Source organism: Cupressus sempervirens, chromosome 9 (assembly GCF_028749045.1).
Source record: "Cupressus sempervirens isolate cs-2001-9-10 chromosome 9, ASM2874904v1, whole genome shotgun sequence".
Taxonomy (NCBI): Eukaryota; Viridiplantae; Streptophyta; class Pinopsida; order Cupressales; family Cupressaceae; genus Cupressus; species Cupressus sempervirens.
In genome coordinates this window covers 9,685,766-9,706,785 of record NC_143126.1, presented here as the reverse complement: position 1 = coordinate 9,706,785, position 21,020 = coordinate 9,685,766, and the positions used below count along the sequence as shown (strand labels likewise).

The window sequence follows — 21,020 nt, the reverse complement described above, 5'->3', positions numbered from 1 at the left end:
AGAATATATTTGTATATATCAATTCAGATTTATGACACTTGATGCACTCGTGAATTTTTTAAAAACAGTTCTTCATTCTCTCAGTTCACTTGGGTATTTAAAGCATTGACAGCTTGCGGTACTCCATATTTCAAATGAGCAACATTTCTTAAATAAGATTTTATGCACCCCAATAAATTTTACAATTTTTCAACCACAATTGCACTCACGCCCACAAAAGAAAAGAAAACATATTTGCAAACAAAAATGTGCTCACAAATTCATTGTACTTTGCTGTCCTCCAAAGAACAAAAAGGTCCAATGCAATGTACAAATTCCAATTATCCAAGCTTTGCACAAAAACATATAGAGGTTCTCCATATGGATAAAATCGTTGTCTAAAAAGCAATTAAAGATTTATATTAGTTACACCCCTCGGATCCTTATCATGCATCTGTTGTTTGATGTATGCAATGTGGATTGCAATCAACGTCCCTTTCAACTCGCCCAAGAAAACTTACTCCAGTGCCCAACGTTGAATAAAATAGTCGTTGCGGTGAACAAAAGTTTGTTGAACTGCTTTATGTAGCAGGTATGAAGAATAGGCAGCTATGTTGAGAGCAAATTATCTTCTGATGTTCATTTTTTTGTTGCCCACCTCGAACACTAGGTACACCATTGTCTTTGAATAGGATGGATTGTAGTAGTGTCCATCTAGTTCCAAATCATATTTTTCTAATCAGATGTTTCTGGGTCTCCTCTCATAAAGACTTGAAAAAATAGAATAGATAAAAAGTAATTAAAAGAACATAACTTGAAAAGGAAAAACCTAATATACTATGAATTTTTTTGTTTTGACATATGCCTCCTATAACTCTATGTTCAAGGGTCTGTTTGTTTCGTGGAAGATGACAGGAATTGACTTTTTCATAATCCAGATTTGAATTTTTTGCATTTGTTTCAAAATTGGCAAATTGGAATTGGAATTCGCGACTTCTAATTTAGCCTCAAAACCAGGGTTTCGGACTTCCTATTAGCAAGTAGAAATTGAAAATCAAAATCTGGTAATGTTTTTTGAGGAGTGTAAAAACAATAGATTGGACTACTTTTTAGTCTGCCTTCAACTCCAAGCTTAGGCATAAAAATGCGTCTTCACACTCATCTTCCAACTGAGACAAACGGGTTTAAGTAAAATCCCAAAAATAGGAATGACGATTTGTAAAACCTTGATTTAACTAAATCGAGCTTCATACAAATCTCGATTTCTACAATTCCACGAAAACAAAAAGTTTAAGTAAAATCTCAAAAATAGGAATGAAGATTTGCAAAACCTTGATTTGATTAAATCAATATTTGTAAAAATCTCAATTTCTACAATTTCACAAACCAAACGAACCTTTATAGACCTGCAAATCCATCATTAGAATTACCTTGTGACCTCTATTGCTACACACCATTTTTCTTGAGAGCATTGAAGTCACATACTCGTTAAAATACTATTTTTAATGTCCAAAATTGTAACTCAACCCCAGATCTGACTCAGACAGAACCCACAAACAACCTTACCCATTATTCCTCCGGGAGAATGTTGAAGAAAATGTCAACAGACACACTACTGTATTGAGTTGAGGTCGGGGGATTCTTTTCACAATCTCTTTAGATCAATCTTCAAATCAATAATTACCTTTATAGTGCTTCTTATTTGACCCTTTTTATTTAGCATTCTAAATATTTGTAAAAACTTTATACTTTGTACATTTAACCGATAAATAATTGCTTGCATGATGCTTGGTTAGACATTAGAAATAGCATTCACACTTGTAAGGGATAAGTTAAGTACAACACTCCCACATCGTCGCTGTCAAGCCTCCCATTGAAATGCGCGCATGCTTTGCCCCACATCAAGAGAGACATATAATTGTAGTCACTATCTGTAAATCAGTCTAACAATATATATTTTAGGTGGTGATAGATTATTACCATGCCGGATTTTGACCGGCCAAATAATGAATCTGCTTCAGTTGGACCTAGCTATAATCACCTATAACTGTTTAGGAAGCATAAAACAACTAATTACAGAGATTTTCCCACCTAATTTATTTGGGCCCATATCGGATTTGGTTTTTTTTTTTTTACCCAAATTGTAAATCAAAAAATGGGTTTCTCATGGATTCTAGTCAATCTATGGTAGGCCCACGCAGGCAATTTAACTTCTCAGCATCTATTTACAGTAGTCGGACAAAGTTGCCTATGATCCATCAAATGCCACAAAAGAAAAGGCTTGATTTTAAGTGTTGCAAATACTGATTTGCATTCAATGTGCATCCTTTCATTACCATACAAAATTCAGTTCTTTTGAAATTATTCACGAGTCTAAGAAATCTGTACAGTGGAAACATCATCAGAAATTACTATGGCATATATCAAGATGAGAGATAAGATTACAATATTTTCATCCATGTAACCGTACTTTACAAGACAATACTAAACAACTATCGCATAGCTTCTTCTGGCCAAAAGTCCCATCAATCTGCACACAATGATGTTCCCCACTTTCAGAGTCAAGCTCACTGCATTCTAACGGGCCTCAAAAATTACATGCCTACCAACTGGCCGAAGGGAACTGATTTTTGACAACAGGCATGAAATGAGAGAGCTGGACGGTATTCCTTTTCAGCAATGGAAACTTGGCAAATCTCTCAAATCTTCACAAGAGAAATCTGTGCAAAGGACTAGATTTAATGAGATATTGACGCCATTTTACAAGAGAAAGCAAAACAAAGCAAGGCTGTCGAAGGTCAAGACAAAAAGCAGAGCTCAGAGTATGCATGAGGATGACACATTTTTGACACAAACTATAGTTCTAATTAGTTTTGACCATATATCGAGTGATAACACGCAGGCTTGCAGATGAGTGGAAACAAGTGCTGTACATCTCATCATCAAATGTGAAGCATTTTCAAGCTAACTCCAAAATAGGTTTTCAAAAAGTTACCAATGCTTTACAGGTAAGGGCCCTCCAAAACGAAATGTCTGGGCAGTCAATGTTAACTAGTTTCGTATGTAACTTGGTTGCAAAATAGCAGTTATTCAACCAAACTGCAAATATGGATTCATATGGCAAGAAGATCGTGAGGATTTCCAGCACCATCTGACTCTTTGGCTTCTGCTTCTTCTGAAGCAGGTACAGAATTCTCACATGTTTTAATCTTTGGAGGGTCAGTGAGCATCTGAACTACCTCTCTCATTGTAGGTCTCTCTACACTCTGCTCTTCAACACAAGCCATTGCCACAGAGAAAACATGCATGGCCTCATGTAGAGGTACAGTGGACAGCCTCTGATCCAATATGTTGACAACTCCTTCCTTTCTAGATTCCGTCGTTTTGTTGACCCATTGAACAATATCAACACCATCTCCAAACTCGCCTACTGGCCTTCTGCCAGTAATTAGCTCCAGCAACACTACTCCAAAGCTGTAGACATCACTCTTTTCATCTACTTTCAGCGTGTATGCATATTCTGGTAAAAAGAAAACAGGAGAATTGATCCATCAGAACCTACTTCCAAACATGAAAAATCAAACATAATGCAAAAGACAAAGGAAACTTGTAAATGTGCTGAATTTGCCATATGATTGCCTTATGGTTGCCTTAGAATTCAAGAATATGATATTAGACAAGTGTGAAAGTTATAAACATTTAATCTACAACTATAACAGATCAATTTGTGTATTTTATTTTCTTGTCCCACGTGCTACAGGGTCTCCTGTGGGCATTAATTCTTATTAAAAATTGTTGACAATTTTAATATTTCATGTAAGGAGAAACACATGCCAATAACTTCTCATTAAAAGAAGAGAGAAATGGTAAAGTAGTCCACTATTTTGTCTACCTGGGGCAATGTAACCATAAGAACCTGCAATGGATGACATGCATTCCGAAGTGCCTGAATCCTGCAAAAACTTTGCGAGCCCAAAATCTGCAACATGTGCCTCAAAATCAGAATCCAGGAGGATGTTATTAGACTTGACGTCACGATGAACTATAAGCGGAGAGCAGTCATGGTGCAAATAGCATAGTCCTTTAGCTGCCTCAATGGCAATCTTGTACCGGGTTGCCCACTCCAAATGACCACCTTTTTTCCCATGGAGCAGTTCTCCCAGGCTTCCATTTGGCATGTACTCGTACACAAGAAGATTGATTTCCTGGTTTGTGCAACACCCCAATAATCTCACTATATGGCGATGCCGAATCCTACCTAGAGTCTGAATCTCTGCAGCGAACCCATGGTCATTAGAAGAACCCCTGCCAATACCAGGCAACCTCTTCACTGCAAACTCTTCCCCACTACGCATTGAGCCCTTGTACACAACTCCTGCTCCACCCTTCCCTATAATATTTTCTTCTTTCAAGCACTCTAGAACATTCTCACAGGTGAAGTCCAGCCTCTGGAAGGCTGTTAGCTTCCATGACCTGGAAGGGCTGTTCTTCTTTAGGGCCCTGGCTTTAATGATGGCAGCACTAGCAAAGACCAACGAGCATAACAGAAGACCTATGACTAAAACCAGCTTCACCGTACATGAAATAGAACCCTTTGCATGGCTGTTTGAAGCCGAATCAACCTGGAATGTACATGGATGCAGGTAGGGTCCACAAAGATCAGGGTTGCCAATGAAAGAAGATGCATTGAACAAACTGAATTGGCCAGCATTTGGAACAAGGCCAGAAAGATTATTGTAGGATAAGTCTAGGGCAGTTATACTCTGCATCTGCTCCAAGTCTTTTGGAATGCATCCAGTTAGATGATTCCGTGACATATTGAGATAATTTAGAATGTGCATTTGTATGAGAGTGGAAGGAATTGGACCAGTAAGCTCATTGCTACTCAAATCTACAATGGATAAAATCTTGCATTGGCTGACCTCCTCTGGAATTTGCCCTGAAAACAAGAACAAAAATAAAAATGCCCACTGAGAAATGAGGAATCATTAAAACGAGATACAAAAAAAGCATTAATGCAACCAGTCTACAGAAACTAATTAAAGAATCAACCCATGCACTATAGTGGTATAAGAAGGATGGAATTCCTCCAACTAATATGACGTCAGATACAGGATTCCTTCTGGCCCTCAACAATAGTAAAAATGGTTGCAGTTTTCCCCTGCATACAAGGATTTATAGTTGGCAAGAGAAAGGTTTAAGTGGAAGGAAATAAGAACAAGGAAGGATGTTAAAATCACATAGTTGAATATATATTTGCTTGGCCCAAACTTGATAACCTACAATACCGGCACTTTGATCTTCTCTAGGGTCTTAAGTTGCAAAAGATGATCGATGCTGCTACTTACATAAAACTCGTATTTGGGGTTTAAACACATTAAAATAGATCAATCGGCTCCTGTAATAGTATACCCAGCTTATAATAGTTTGAGTGCCCAATATATGTCTCTGATGACTTGTATCAGTATGAAGGTGGGCTCGGAGCTTTTTCTGTAAATGTAAACGATATGTCCCAAAAAGAAAACCAAAAGTAAAGTATCTTGTAAAATTTCAAAAAATCTTCACTTAGAACAAATAAATTTACTTGCAAATTTACAAATGCAAAGTGCAACATTAAGATAAAAAGGACCTCAATTACAAATGTAGATCAATAAAGAGTAAAAAGAAAATCATTAACTCAATCAGTTTACTTGCAACTGTATATTGATGCCTAAAACACCTAATAGATTTTTTGGAACAATGGACCAGGTCTTTGAATATGAAACACTCTGGAAAAAAATATTTGGCTTTCCAGTAGACTCAAGTCCACACCTGAACTTGAATAGTTTTGCTTTGTAAATGCAGAAAGCTTGAGAAAATAAAGTGAATCGAACTTCACAACTAGCAGGCTGGATTACTTTATTTACACTTCTCATTATAACTTGATTTACACTTCTACAATAGAGAAGTGGACATAGCACGAAAGTAAAACCACCAGCTGTGCTATAGAAGATCTGTAATGGATGACCACAAAACTGCTGGCAATTGTAATGGTGAAGATACAGGGGATATAACTATCGCATATGCAACCATGAAACTAATGGTAATCGTAACATAAAATTCACAAGACATGACCCCATAACCATTACCAATATTAATAACAAAGAACCACAAGACATGCCATAAGTAGCATTGCCAGTATTAGTAAAACAATAAAAATACTCACATTGCATCGAATGTATGTTAAGAATGCAGATCCAAAGGGTTTAGTACGACGGGAAAAATGCATGTTTCATCTCCATAATTAAACATAGATCATGTACCCAAACGCATTTGAAAAACAAAAATAAAAAAGTGTTAATTTTGTACAGAAATTATAGGCACGACAGCATGTATCATGGAACTAGCGCCAAAAATAAGATCAAGGCAATAACCACAAGATCACCAGAAAGAATAAGAATAAGTAATACATGTACTACACGACATTCGGGAGGATAGGGTGGTATGAGACCAGTGTGTTTAGAAGATCAAAGCAAAAACCACAAAATCATCAGCAAGATTAACAAGGTTAAGAAATAAGCTTCCTATATCACATAGTTGATCACATGGTAACAGAGACGATTTACAAGGTTAAGGACGGGCAAAGTTAAAAGGAGCGAGGAATACTTAAACACATAGAACAGTCCACAAACCGTGACCACGTTTATGCTTGTAGGGAGAGAAATAACCTAGGCACAAATAAGGTTTTTGCAACTTCTGTCCCTGTAGGCGAATCTTCTATAAAAGATAAGAAGGCCAAAGAAGAAGTACAAAAAATGCTCAAACAGACATCAGAAGATGCAAATCAGAGACGTAAAAGAATGGAAAGTTAAAAAAACGATCCCACAAAACATTGAATGGATGCAAATCAGAAAAGTTAAGGCACAAAAATAGAAAAATGGTATCCCACAGTAGAAAGATGTTCCCACACAACAACCGAAACTAGCAAATCAAGATGAGAAAGCACCAAAAGTAGAAAATCGTTACCATACAGCATCAGAAAGATGCAATCGAGAAAAGGTAAAAGCACCAAAAGAGTATTAAGATGTTAGCCCACAAACATGTCTGAAAACTAGAAAAAAACTTTTGGGAAAACTGTGTAAAAGTTTTCGACGAACGATTCCCAATGTCCATCACATCATCAGAAAACGTAAATAAAACTAACAGCCTAAATATCCTTATCTCGGCAAATACCTGAGAATTTATTGTCGCTCAGATCCATCTTTCCCAACTGCTCGAGCTTCCCAATCTCACGAGGAATGCTGCCAGTGAATTCGTTCCCGTCAAGAAACAGAACCTGAAGGCCCGACAAGTCGCCTATGCTGCGAGGCAGAGCTCCACTGAGCATATTGTTAGACAGAATTAACTGAGTGAGTTTAGTGGATACTTTAATGTCGTCTGGCATAAGATTGCCCGTGAGATAGTTGTTTTGCAGCTCGATAAGATCCAGCTTTGGGAGATTGAACAGCCCAGCAGGGATCGAACCATTGAGGTAATTATGCCCCATACGAAGCCGCGTCAGTGACTTGCAAGCGCCTAGGGTTTGCGGTACGGGGCCGAAAAAGAAATTGTCGAGCAAAATGAGGCTTTCGAGCTTGTTGCCCGCGCAGAGGTAGGGAGGAATGAGGCCCGTGAGCTTATCTGAGGAAAGGTCGAGGGTTTTCAGCTTCCTATTTCGGCCAAGGCGTTCAGGAATCGACCCCGTGATATTGTTTTCCCATAGGTTGAGGACTTCTAAGCTAGGCAAATCACCAATAGCCTCAGGAATCGAACCGTGGAGCCTGTTGCGGAACAGGTGAAGGAGGGTAAGCGAAGTCAGATTCGAGAAAGACTTTGGGATTTCTTCGGTCAATTGATTAAATGATAGATCCAGCGATTTTAGAGCAGCGAGCCCGCCAAGCGCCGGTGGAATGGGGCCCGAGAGCGAATTTAAGTGAAGGAACAGCGAGTCCAGAGACTGCAGATTCGAAAGCTCCGCCGGAATGCTGCCGGTGAGCCCACAATCCGACATGTCAAGTCTCACGAGCTTGCTGAGATTTCCAAGCTCAGCCGGTACGCCGCCATCGTAGATATTGAAATGTCCAAGGTACAAATGCCGCAGATTCCCCAGCCGTCCAAGCTCCGCCGGAATGGCTCCAGTCAGAGCATTTCCATTGAGTCCCAGGTACTCAAGAGAACTCAGATTTCCATACACAGCCGGAATAGAACCAGTGAAATAACTCCCGCCAAGATGCAGATGCCTGAGCTTTTGCAGCGCCGCAACTTCCACTGGCAACGGACCAGAAAAATTATTATTGTAAGCATCAAGAACTTCCAGTCCTTTCAGCTCCGCGAGATCCTCCGCATTCACGATCCCAGTGAAATTATTGTTGGAAATATTAAGAACCCGCAAAGACGCCATTTTCACCGCCGGAAACCCCACACTGAACCTGTTAATAGCGAGGCTGAGATTCACCAGGGACTTCAGAACCGAAATCTCAGCCGAAATATCCCCGGAAAGATTCATGTTGGTCAGATCCAACGACACAATCTTATTTCCCCCGTCACACCCCACGCCATTCCAGCTGCAGTAGTTGTTAACATCCGATCGATTCCAACCATCCAGAGCTCCATGCGGGTCATCCATGGCATCCTTCAATACCAGCAAAACTTCCCCCCCTCCAGAAGCTGCACACGATATAACAGCCGCCATTACCAGAGACAACATCAGCATTAAAGCAGACTCCATTGCTGCTGCTGGCAGAGCTCATTAACACACAAAGTCTCCTCCCTCTGTATAATCTCTTGCTGTAAATAAATGCTCAACCAGTCAACTACTCCGCTACTTATCCAGATTATTTTAGTGTAAACTGAAATTATTTTACTGTCAAATAACGTAAACGGACTTATTGTGTTTAAACTGAAAGTGACGTGCTCCCCCTGCCCGTCTGCGGCACTTGTCGCATTCCCGTCACCAATGGCAAAAGATTTTGACGGCTGAACCGTCAAACGGGGAATTTCTGACGCCTGAATATTCCTCCTGCCGTCGTCGTGAAGTTGATATTTCTATTATTATGTCTGTCGAGCACCTTTGAGGAAAAGAATTTTATTATTGGGGTTACAATTTCCACGTGTCCGGGTTGGATTGGAGGACCACCCCAGAAACTATAAATAATTTTTTTTGTTGGATTTCCATGTCCACGTCAACGGAAGTGTGTTTTATGTCATGTTATCTTGTAATGGCTATAATTGATTCCCATGACAATTTTTTCTTCTTGTCTCGGACCCACTTTGCTCAAAGTGTTTTAGAAGTGTAATAATAAGGATTTTGTTTGAAATTTGGTTTAGGGCATTATGAATCAGAAAGCTTTAATCATGGCATTATGTTATTTTATTTTATTTATTATTTACTTGTGGTTAGAAATTGGTTGTAATCTCTAATTCTTTTAAATCAAATTCGAAATTGATTAATGTTATTTTATTTGGTCTTTGTTTTATTTTAACTTCTGTCATCATGTTTATCACTTCTACAATTATTACAATCACACTTATCATCAGCTTACAAGTGTAACCTCGATCACTATGTTAGTGGTTGCTACTCCTTCACATACCTCTTCTTCCTCTCCTTCATCGCCTTCATGTTTGCCTTCTCTTCTTCTTCCTCCTCTCTCCAGCTTTCATCGGTCTGAAACCTTCCTCACTCCATTAACAAAGTCACTTTTCACCATTACACTAGGGAGGCAACCTCATTTATAACATTTTTGTTGGTAAGAAGTTTTGACTTAAACTTTTAAATATCAAAGTTCATTAATAAACTTTGTCAACTTTTGTACAGTTGTTGTGAGTCAATCTACCACACATTTATATTGATTTGTGTATTATGCTTTTGTATTTAGAGGCATTCAGTGTGTTGAAATCAAACTTAGATGCCACATGCTCTCGTCTATTATTGTAGGGGGCATTACAGACCCATAGAATAGTAGGGGCAGGGCCCTTTAGAATAGTAGGAGTATATTCTCGTTTCATATTTGGTGTATAACATTATGGATTGCAAAGCTTTAATCATGACATTTTTATTTTTATTTTTAGTTTATTTTTTAGATTTTGGTTGCATTAATTAGTTTTTTAATCAAATTAGAATTAATTAATGTCATTTTTGTAGGCATGTCTTCCATGTGACATTTCTTGTATATTAAAAGTCATATATAAACTTTGTCTAATTTTTTTATTGGTCATTGTTGAGTTGAGCTACCACACATGTTTAAGTTAATAGGCTTCTCCTATGGAGCGAATGCTCCAAAGTAGATATATTTATATTTATTTGTGTATTGTGCTTTTGTATTTAAAGGTGTCCATTCATTTAGAATCTAGCTTACATGTTTGATGCCCTAATCCACTCACTTACCATTAAAATCATTGTTGAGGAAAATAATTGCTCTTTTTGAAATTTGGTTTATGACATTATAGATTGTAAAGATTAATCATGACATTATTATTATTATTATTATTATTTGGTTTTGATATCTAGATGTTTAAATCAAATTTGGAATGTATTTGTCAAATTTTTTTCATCAATTAACTTCTTTTTTTATGAATAGTGTATTTGTTTCTATTGATATAAGAAAATATGCATTATTCATAGAAAAAGTATGGGGGGTGAAAGATCAACCCTTAGGAGTCATAGAATATAGCTCATAAATCAAAGTGCAAATAAGCAAACACTAGAGGAGGAAACAGAAATACATATCCTAGATAGAAAAGTACACAAATAAAAGTTGCTTAAGCAATAATCTATCAACACTAAAAGGTAGTCACAAAGGATCTATATCATCTAATTTAGCCCTATATAAATTTGATATATTCTTTGTCAATGGGTTGGCTCAAATATTGGTTGTGATAGACCTCTAAATTGGCCTCGTACAAATTAGAGGCCATAAGACTTTCAAAACTTACATGGAATGTCATTACACCCAGTGACCTTATCATTTGCCATGCAGTTGATCACCTCCTTGAGGTCTTTGGCAATATGATATTGAGTAGCTCTAACAATATGCCAAGGGTTGAATTAACTTATATGTTTGTCGCATTTTATGCTTGTTGAACTAGTGTTAATTGATATGTGCATGTTATATTTTAAAATTGCTATGCTCGAGGAGTAAATCATTAATTTAATCATTTTTCCCTTGAATATGAATTCCCACATTTACTCGGACTCGGTTTACATCTAACATATGTTTACAGGTGTATGGACGTGCAAGTGAATTAAAACTTGAGCAATTCATAATGGGGAATAAAAGGACTGGGTCAAGGTTGTATGCTTGGAAAAAAGAGAACAAATGAAGGGATATAGTTCATCTACTCAATACAATCCATTGATGTCAAAGGTATTGGACCTTAGATATGGCAAGAAATTCATCCTAGTCAATCTAGTAATTTTTTTTCATGGTATGTAAATTTTGGAAATAGATGAATGAGATTTCAATTGAATTTACAATACCTAAAAGTAAATTAAAATTACACACAAAAACTTGGGATGATTTTTTTTTAAATGAATCTCTTGAAATGTCCCTTTTCTGATTTTACATGATATTTTCAATCTTTAATCAGATCTTTAAGATCAAACAACTAATATCACAAAGATCCACCAAATTCCTCAAGAAACTCCAAATCGGGTATGCTGAAAATAGTGCTAAAAGCTTCACAACTTCACAAATTATTAATAAATCTGAAAATGGAAATTTTTACAGAACTTTCAGCAGCATAACAGCCTACAAATTGACATTTCCAGATCCGTATAGCCTTTACACAACAGCTCGAAAATGTAGGACCAAAACTATGCTCATCGGGCTCCTGAAATAGCACAAAATATGCCCGGAAGCACCACAAAAACACTAATAATATATCTCAGAAGTTTAATCACATCCCAATATATATATTCAGCTCTATTTTAACAGCTTAAAGTCTGAAATACAGCAGCAACCCAAACTGATATGAAATACTCAACTGTAAACACCAAACTCATACAAAAACACACCCGAAAACTCACAAATCTGCACTGTTCAGCACAAAGGCAAACTCTGTATGAGCATGCACATGGAATGGCTTCAAACTCATGTCCTTAGCCTTTCTGAAAACCTACAAACTCCCGTTCTTGGGTCTCCCTGGAAACCTGCAAACTCCCGTTCTTGGGTCTCCTTCTCCACAGGTTTGGCAGCCTCTGAAGAATAACAAAGAATGAGCAAAAATCAAGTTTTGGAATGAGCCCAAAATGCCTCCAAACCCCTTAAAAGAGGGCATAACTGTAACTCACGTCCAAGAGAGGTTAATGAAATTTATTTTAATAATAATTTTCATTTATTAGTCCAACGGTTTCCAAATATTAACCCCCTTTTTCCGAAACTTCACTTTCTTGGGCCTGCCTGCCTTAGCAAAGATTTTCTTTTTTTAATTATTTGAAAAGGGGACATGACAAGTCCTCCCCTCCCAATCATTGCTTGTCCTCAAGCAATGGCTGAACAATAAACCAATCAATCCACTTGGATCCCAAATGTAGTCATGAACTATACTACTACCAATTAACACAGGGTCCTGCAATATCCTCTGCAATATGACCAAGAGGAATCCATAATCAAATTGACAATTATAGCTCAACCAAACTCCGAAATCACCACTACCACAATCAAAAACCCATGAGGCACAAACTCTTAGAACATCAGAACCCAAGTAAAGTGGACAAATCAAACTACCAACACAGTAAATACCATCAACGCATCCCACTGGCCTATATGGAATGTACAATCCAACTCTGCAAAAATGGTGAACCCTCTTGAATGAAACTATACCAAGTATGGAGAATCCACACACTGTACAACTCCTGCAGTCAACACAACTCTGCAAATCATCGGCCACTATCTCATAACCATAACTCCCATACACTGCTGATGGTGAAAAGACATTACAAGATAAAGAGTAAGAAATGGAATCCAAACCAAATTTGTCTGCCATCAACTCCTCAGCACAAGGATCAAATGCTAACTGATGTACATACCCTGCAATATAATGTTGATAAAAAAAACCAACCTCAGTCAACAGCTCACCGTGAAGAAGTGATACAACCCACTGTGACTGATCACCAGCTAAGTCAAGAGATGTCATAGCCAAAGGAGTAGAATCAATAACAACACCTGCTAAAGCATCACTCCAAAACTCCTGCTCTAAGTCATGTATTATCAACCTGTCAATTGCAGGACCTATCACGATGTCATGCCCATCACATCTCTCATCCCGAGGCATCAAACTATCCCATAACTGATGATAAGCACTAGGAACCAAAGTACATCTCTGTATCATCATCTCATCAACATGGTCATCAAAGGTAGATAGATGAGTATACCTCACTGTGTAATGCCGATAGAATGCACCAATCTCAGTCAGTGGCTTAGACTGCAATCCAGATGTAACTAACTACAATCGATCATTAACCAAGTTGGAACTGACTACTACCTCTGAAGACATTGCGAAGGGAGTAGTATTACTAGTAGGAACCATGCCAACTATCATCTCACCAACATCACACATGGTCTTTGATACAACATCTCTAGTCTTCGTGCCATTAGTACTAGAGGTCACCACCATGTCAGGCACACCACAAAAATCTGCTATAGCACCCAACTCAATTGAACTTGACTCTAGTGGGAATGAACCTGATATGCCAATGTTAGTATCAAGGATGGATGCATCCCCATCTCCACTGTCTCTAACAATCTCGGCCATGGACATCCTCGGATCACCAAACACCACAGCTTGTGACTGTATAGAATCAGGTAAAGACTGTAGTCACTCTAACTCCATGGTCACCTTAGCCAAATGAAACTATGACTCCTTGAGAGCCAACTGTGTACTCTCAAGAATCTCAAAAGTCACTTCAAGCTGCTCAGTAAGCTCACTCACCTCATCTTCCTTGGCCAACAATGCATCATATGTTGTACTGCCCCACTCCATAAGATAATCTCTATCGGCTACCAACTGCATATAATTCTGTCTCAAAATTCGAATAGACTCCCATAAAGAGTGGATCTCTGTCAAGGAAAGATAACTTCCTCCCTGCTCATCACTAGTAGGAGAACCCCATCCATAAACTACTAACAACTGACGAGCAGCATCGAAATTTTGGCAAGTGATAGCAATGTCTTGGTCACTAACTCTCAAATGATTAGACACATGATGGCACTAGCTTGACTGTCTCCTACAAACCTCCTCTGATGCACTGTCTGAAGGAGTGTCCTCAAAGTTACTAGTCTCTAGAGTATTACCATCCATATCCTGTGAATCAAATCTAAAGCTCATATCAACATACGGAGTATCAAAAACATTAGCATTGCTGTCCAACTCCTCTATACCCAAGGAAACTAAGTCTTTAAAACTGCCCACTGCATCCTTCTGGATGTCATCAATGCCAATATGATCCTGGGACTCATCTATACACACTGCCAAATATGAAATATCATCAACACATTCCAGCAAGTATGGCCGACTAGATATATGAACAAAGCCCAGCATTGGTGTATAAAAACTAATACCAACATCAGACAAAATACTGGCACAAGAAAAGACAACACTGTGTAATCTGCTAATCAAATCCATGATAGCACCCAAACAAACACTGCTACCAAAAAGTGTTAAAGATCTCCAGTCCACTGAATCCCAAACACCAATATAACAATCTCGAGTCCATATCCGTAAACTAGAATCAACTGGTAACTCAAGCAAACTCCTCACCTGAGTAATATGACCAATACCAACTAACTCCATATACTTGTCATGATGAGATAATGAAGTCACAATACTATCTTTGTTCACCTTCAGCTGGCTAGACAAATCATGTGAAGTACTACCAGCCTCAACCTCATGTGATGAAGCATCTAACTGTGCCTGGTATTCTTTCTCAGCAAAGTCATGAATGCTCAATGTATGCTCATCTCTACCAGGTATCTCACCATCCTGCACAACAACATCCTCATAATCATCATCTGAACCCACTACACTGTAGTCACTGCATGTTGTAACTATACCATCCTGAATACTTGTGGCATCACCCTTTGACGACCTGTAAACAATTGTCTCAATCTGAGTATCAAGTTGACTGTTACTATTAATCTGTGTAATATCCTTTCCCACCACCTCCTGTGGCAGAGTAGAATCTGAGACCTCTACCTGGCTATCAGCTAGTTTCTCAAACTCCTCATGCAACTTCTTGGGAATTGTGTCATCTTTCCTGTGAGAAAATATGCCAAATAGAAATCCAGTCAACTTATCCACCTTAGCTAGGTCAGATAACATGTCATTCATTATACGGTGGTGCTCAACCAACTGTTCAGACATGTCATGGCTTATTTTCATAAGTTTATCTCGAATGTCTAAATAACCATCCTTTCTACTGTTTTGACTCTGGTTATCAATTGTCCAAGATCGTGTCCTCTGAGACTCTGTACTATACCTATCCATTCTGGATAAAGTAGAGTGTAACCCCAATAGGATATAACTTCTTCAAACACCAAGAACTAACATGCAAATGATTAGAAGTAGCATGCAACCATAGATTTGGACATGCAACTGATTAGAAGCAACATGCAACCACCAAATTATGACATGCAAGATTTGGGTAGTTGTCAAAACTGACATGCAAACTTCTACAACCACCAAATTCACCAAGAACTAACATGCAAATGATTAGAAGTAGCATGCAACCATATATTTTGACATGCAACTGATTAGAAGCAACATGCAACCACCAAATTATGACACGCAAGATCTGGGTAGTTGACAAAACTGACATGCAAGATCTGGGTAGTTGTCAAAACTGAAATGCAAACTTCTACAACCACCAAATTCACCAAGAACTAACATGAAAATGATTAGAAGTAGAATGTAACCATAAATTTTAACATGCAGCTGATTAGAAGAAACATGCAACCATAAATTATGACATGCAAATCTGGGTAGTTGTCAAAACTGACATGCAAGATCTGGGTAGTTGTCAAAACTGACCTACAACTTCTACAAACCCTCAGGCTGGCAAGATCATGGCTCTGATACCACTGAAATGTCCCTTTTCTGATTTTACATGATATTTCCAACCTTTAATCAGATCTTTAAGATCAAACAACTAATATCACAAAGATCCACCAAATTCCTCAAGAAACTCCAAATCGGGTATGCTGAAAATAGTGCTAAAAGCTTCACAACTTCACAAATTATTAATAAATCTGAAAATGGAAATTTTTACAGAACTTTCAGCAGCATAACAGCCTACAAATTGACATTTCCAGATCCGTATAGCCTTTACACAACAGCTCAAAAATGTAGGACCAAAACTATGCTCATCGAGCTCCCGAAATAGCACAAAATATGCCCGGAAGCACCACAAAAACACTAATAATATATCTCAGAAGTTTAATCACGTCCCAATATATATATTCAGCTCTATTTTAATAGCTTAAAGTCTAAAATACAGCAGCAACCCAAACTGATATGAAATACTCAACTGTAAACACCAAACTCATACAAAAACACACCCGAAAACTCACAAATCTGCACTGTTCAGCACAAAGGCAAACTTTGTATGAGCATGCACATGGAATGGCTTCAAACTCTCGTCCTTAGCCTTCCTGGAAACCTACAAACTCCCGTTCTTGGGTCTCCCTGGAAACCTGCAAACTCCCGTTCTTGGGTCTCCTTCTCCACAGGTTTGGCAGCCTCTGAAGAATAACAAAGAATGAGCAAAAATCAAGTTCTGGAATGAGCCCAAAATGCCTCCAAACCCCTTAAAAGAGGGCATAACTGTAACTCACATCCAAGAGAGGTTAATGAAACTTATTTTAATAATAATTTTCATTTATTAGTCCAACGGTTTCCAAATATTAACCCCCTTTTTCCGAAACTTCACTTTCTTGGGCCTGCCTGCCTTAGCAAAGATTTTCTTTTTTTAATTATTTGAAAAGGGGACATGACATCTCTAATCAGGATAGCATAACCACGTGCAAAGTTATTTAGGAGAAGAGAATTTATCCATGTTATGGAGTTGTTAAAATGTTCATCTATCATATGAAAGACACGCAAGGAAAAATTATAAGGTGAATCAAAACCAAAGGTATTGATACATCTCTACTATCAAACCCCTCTAAATGATCCCAATACACCTAAAATTATAAAGTAATTTCCTAATTATTAAAAACTCCACAACGACATTTTCTTGGACTAGATAATGGAATTCGCTATTGAATTTGGTATTGGATAGAATAAACATAGATTATTCTCAACCATAAGCAATGAACCTCATTAAATCGCTTAGCATGATCCTATTAGACCTATAATCATAGAGCCTTGTAATGAGAGAAAATATTGAAAATGTAGTTTAAGTTTTCTAATATAAAACCTCTACTATATGAAAGACACCTCTTCAAATTAAGATGCGTATATGGCACATATGATATCTCTAGGATAATTGAATTTAGTATTATATAGAACAAAAATATAATATTTTTAACCATGAGCAATGACCTTTGTTAAACCGCTCTACATGATCCCCCCAGAGGTTTATAATCATAGAGTCTTGTAATGATCGAAAAGATCAAGAAAACGTGGTTGGAGTTTTCTATTGGAAGAATGTTCATTGGGATAACCAATCAAACTAGGAAGTATCACACCCAAATTTCATATCTTTGATTGCATTAGGGAGGAGAAGAACCTACCAAGCTTAAGCAAACTCAAGCACCAAAAGGATGTAATAGTTTATCCTTTGCTAAGAGCGGAATGGATTATTAATTTAACTTGGAATGATGGGATAGAAGAAGTAGGATGATATGGGCCAAATTAAGGAAATGTGTATATTTAGGTTTGAAGTGAATTGATAAGAAAATTCCAAGATGATGTCCATGTAATAAACAATATAATGGACCTGCACATAGATTTTCAACCTAAAATACCCATCAAGGGTAAGATGGAGTGTAGAGGGTGACTTGACTCACCCTTCCTTTTCCAAAAAGTGATGACAAAGTAAAACGTTTTCAAGAAGAATATCAAACCATCCTATTGCCAATTTTGTAACTTCATCGCCTATCACCTGCACATTGAAAATGAGGAAAATATTGGGAGAAAGGAGTTTTCCTAGATGTAGCCCCTATAAAGGAATTAACCTTGAAATTGAATTGAAATTGCATAAAGGAAAAATATTGTTGTTAGTATTAGAGGTTTAACAAAATGTTATAGCTCACAAGTGTTGATTTTCTCGTGAAGATCCTTGAATGTTGTCTTGGTGTAGTCATAACCTTGGATCTAGAAAAAGATGAATGCATTTGCATGTGCTAGGATCTAGACATTATTCCATATCTTTCGTGTTTGATGATTGAATGAAGTTGATTTCTTCTTAAATTGTTGAGTGCTAGAATAGAAATGCAATATAATCTCTTTAATTCAAAGTAGATGGATGGATTCACTATTGATAAAAGGGTCCCAAAATCAGGGATTTATCTTTGTACTTACACCTTGCCTAGTCATTTCAAGGCTCAAATATTGAATTAGATCAACACAAAATTAAAATCTCAACTAAAATCAATAGACTAGTTGGTTTTGATTAGTTGTGTTAAGGGAAAATTCGAAGGTAGGGGTGACCTAAACTCTAGGTTGTCCTTTAGGGGGGGAAACGTGCTAAGATTTAAGGTAGGGGTCAGTTGTAAGATGAGTATTCTAATCTTTTAACATGAAATCAAGGCACAATCAATCATAATAGACATGAAGTACTTGGACACTAAAATATGCCCTACTTAAGGACCAAAATTGTAATTGCTTACAAATTATGATGCTGCATTGATCCACCACTTTAGTAAGAGTGTGAACCTACTTCGTGCTTGGAGTAAATTAGATCAACGTATAAGAAAGATATACATCAAGGTAAAAGAGACAATGAAAAAACTAAGCCCCCAAGTAACTCTGATCCTCATCAATCTCAAACCAAGATATAAGCAACATTCATGAGAGAGAGGAAAGACATCATTGTAGAAGTTGAGAAATCCAACTTCATAGATCACCAAGAACACCTGCATGCAAATATCCTATAATGAAGAGAAACCAGAAAACAAAAAAATAGAGCTTGGAAATTCTCAACGAAGTGAGAGCAAAATGTATTCCAAGTTATGAAAAATGAAAAGTATAAAGGTTCAACCTTAAAGGTGAACAAAACCCTAAAGGGAAAGAAAACTAGGTTTGTGCATGATAATTAATATAAAATATTAATTATATGCACCTAAGAGAGCTTAAGTAACTAGAGTAATAACCAACTTAATTAACTAAATCAAGATGATATAATTAATAAGTGTAATAAAATAATTACTCTAACACCCCCCCTTAAGCGAAGCTCAGGAGGAAGCTAACCTAGCAAAGTTATGAAAGAAGGAAAATGAGTCTCGACAACAAGGCCTGATCAGGTACCCAAAACAAGGAAATCTCTATAAACCAAAGACAAAGGAGGAAACCCAATGGGAAAAACCCCTCTCCAAAAAGAGATGAAAAAACAACAGAAAGAAAATGGCTTAAGAGACTCTCTCAAAACCATAAACAACCCCCCCATGAGAGAGAGAGATGAGACACCAAAGCCCCCCCATAATGATGGAGCCCCTGTAGAAATGAATGAACCAATGGAAATCCAATGCAGAAGAAACAAGGGCACAAAACAAGGAAACCACTAAATGACAAGAAGGCCTAATTGATGCTCAAAGGAGTGGACATAAGGATCCTAAAAAGGAATCACCAATGCAGGTGTGCTGACACTATCATGAAAGAGGAGATGAACGTCCTCTATAGAATCCACAACAAGTGCTCCTAAAGACTAGATGAGTGGAGTTGAAGGGTCCGAAAGAGATGAAGAAGAAAAGGCTTCAATGAGATGTGGTTTAGTGATCTTGGGAACAATACAAAGGTTCAAGTGTCTTGATTGCACCACATGATGCTCTTGCGAAAGAGAAGAAGTATGCTCTGATAATGGAGATGGTGGACCAAAGTGCAAGAAGGTGTAGAGATGGGTGGCATGATCAACTGTCCCTGTAGCAATAAGGCCTCTTGTTGCACTATCATGAATGTAGACTGAATCTACAGTGAACTCAACTATCTTCCCTAATCCACTGTGTGTAATTTGATACATCAAGAGAAGGTTTGTAGAGAGAGATGGAACATACAATACATCATGGAATGTGTCATCCTGAATGCGAACTGAACCTTTCCTGTAGACTGTTAGAGCAGTGTTATCCCCCATGAGAATATGAGGAATGGGAGAAGCCTCAATAGAGGAGAAGACCCCTTAAGAAGATGCCATATGGTGAGAAGCACCTAAATCCAGTATCCAAGGGACTTGGGAAGGGGATGCAATAGAAGCCTGTAATGCATGACCCTGTCCAAAATCTGGTGAAGATGTTGAAGGGGTGGAAGAAGACTGAAAGGTAGACCCCATGGGGATGAAATAGAGCTCTTTTGAAGAAAGGCTTGCAAATCTGCAATCTGTTTCTCATAACCATCAAATCTCTTCTGAAAACAATGTGCCTCATCATGAGCTCCTTTCTGACAATAGGAATAGGAAGGAGTCTTAGTCTTCTTTTTCTCCTTCTTCTTAGAAGAAGATGATGGACTAGTAGAGTGCTGAGAAGAGGAATCAAATATCTACTTTGACTTTCTGCTCCTATGTATCCTTGGCAAGTAATGCCCGTGATGGTGAACCTATAAGTGAGTCCATCTAAGTGAACTTGGATTGCTCACGAGTTAACCTGTCACAAAATATCTCAAAAGAAGGCATATGATGTTTGTTACCCAAGGCATCCATAATTGAGTAGAAAGTGGAAGAGAAAATCTGATATTGTCCTTACAACTTTGAGAGTATCAAAAAAATACATTCATCATCTGATTTGGTTTTCCCACATCCCTACAAAACTATACGTAGAGATTTGAACTTCATTAAGAAGTCTTCAATGGTGGGGAGATCAGTAGGTGTCAAAGAAGTC

The 21,020-nt window shown here is 37.8% G+C and overlaps 1 protein-coding gene across 1 annotated transcript; it reads right to left on the bottom strand.

Moving 5' to 3' along the window:
• Nucleotides 1–2,377: 2,377 nt before the first annotated feature.
• On the bottom strand, nucleotides 2,378–8,830 carry LOC149537373 (uncharacterized). The gene is made up of 3 exons (XM_089802866.1): nucleotides 7,192–8,830; nucleotides 3,872–4,918; nucleotides 2,378–3,499 (listed from the first exon to the last, which is right to left on the bottom strand). The coding sequence occupies exons 1-3, from the start codon at nucleotides 8,723–8,725 to the stop codon at nucleotides 3,093–3,095; spliced, it is 2,988 nt and encodes a 995-aa protein (XP_089658992.1). The 5' UTR covers nucleotides 8,726–8,830; the 3' UTR covers nucleotides 2,378–3,092.
• Nucleotides 8,831–21,020: the final 12,190 nt, after the last annotated feature.

What these genes read in the sequence shown, in the direction of transcription:
- LOC149537373 (XM_089802866.1), bottom strand. Translation starts at nt 8,725, where the DNA reads ATGGAGTCTGCTTTAATGCTGATGTTGTCTCTGGTAATGGCGGCTGTT. An exon ending in GAGCGACAATAAATTCTCAG is followed by an intron (nt 4,919 to 7,191) that starts GTATTTGCCGAG and finishes TCTTGTTTTCAG; the next exon opens with GGCAAATTCCAGAGGAGGTC. An exon ending in TTATGGTTACATTGCCCCAG is followed by an intron (nt 3,500 to 3,871) that starts GTAGACAAAATA and finishes TCTTTTTACCAG; the next exon opens with AATATGCATACACGCTGAAA.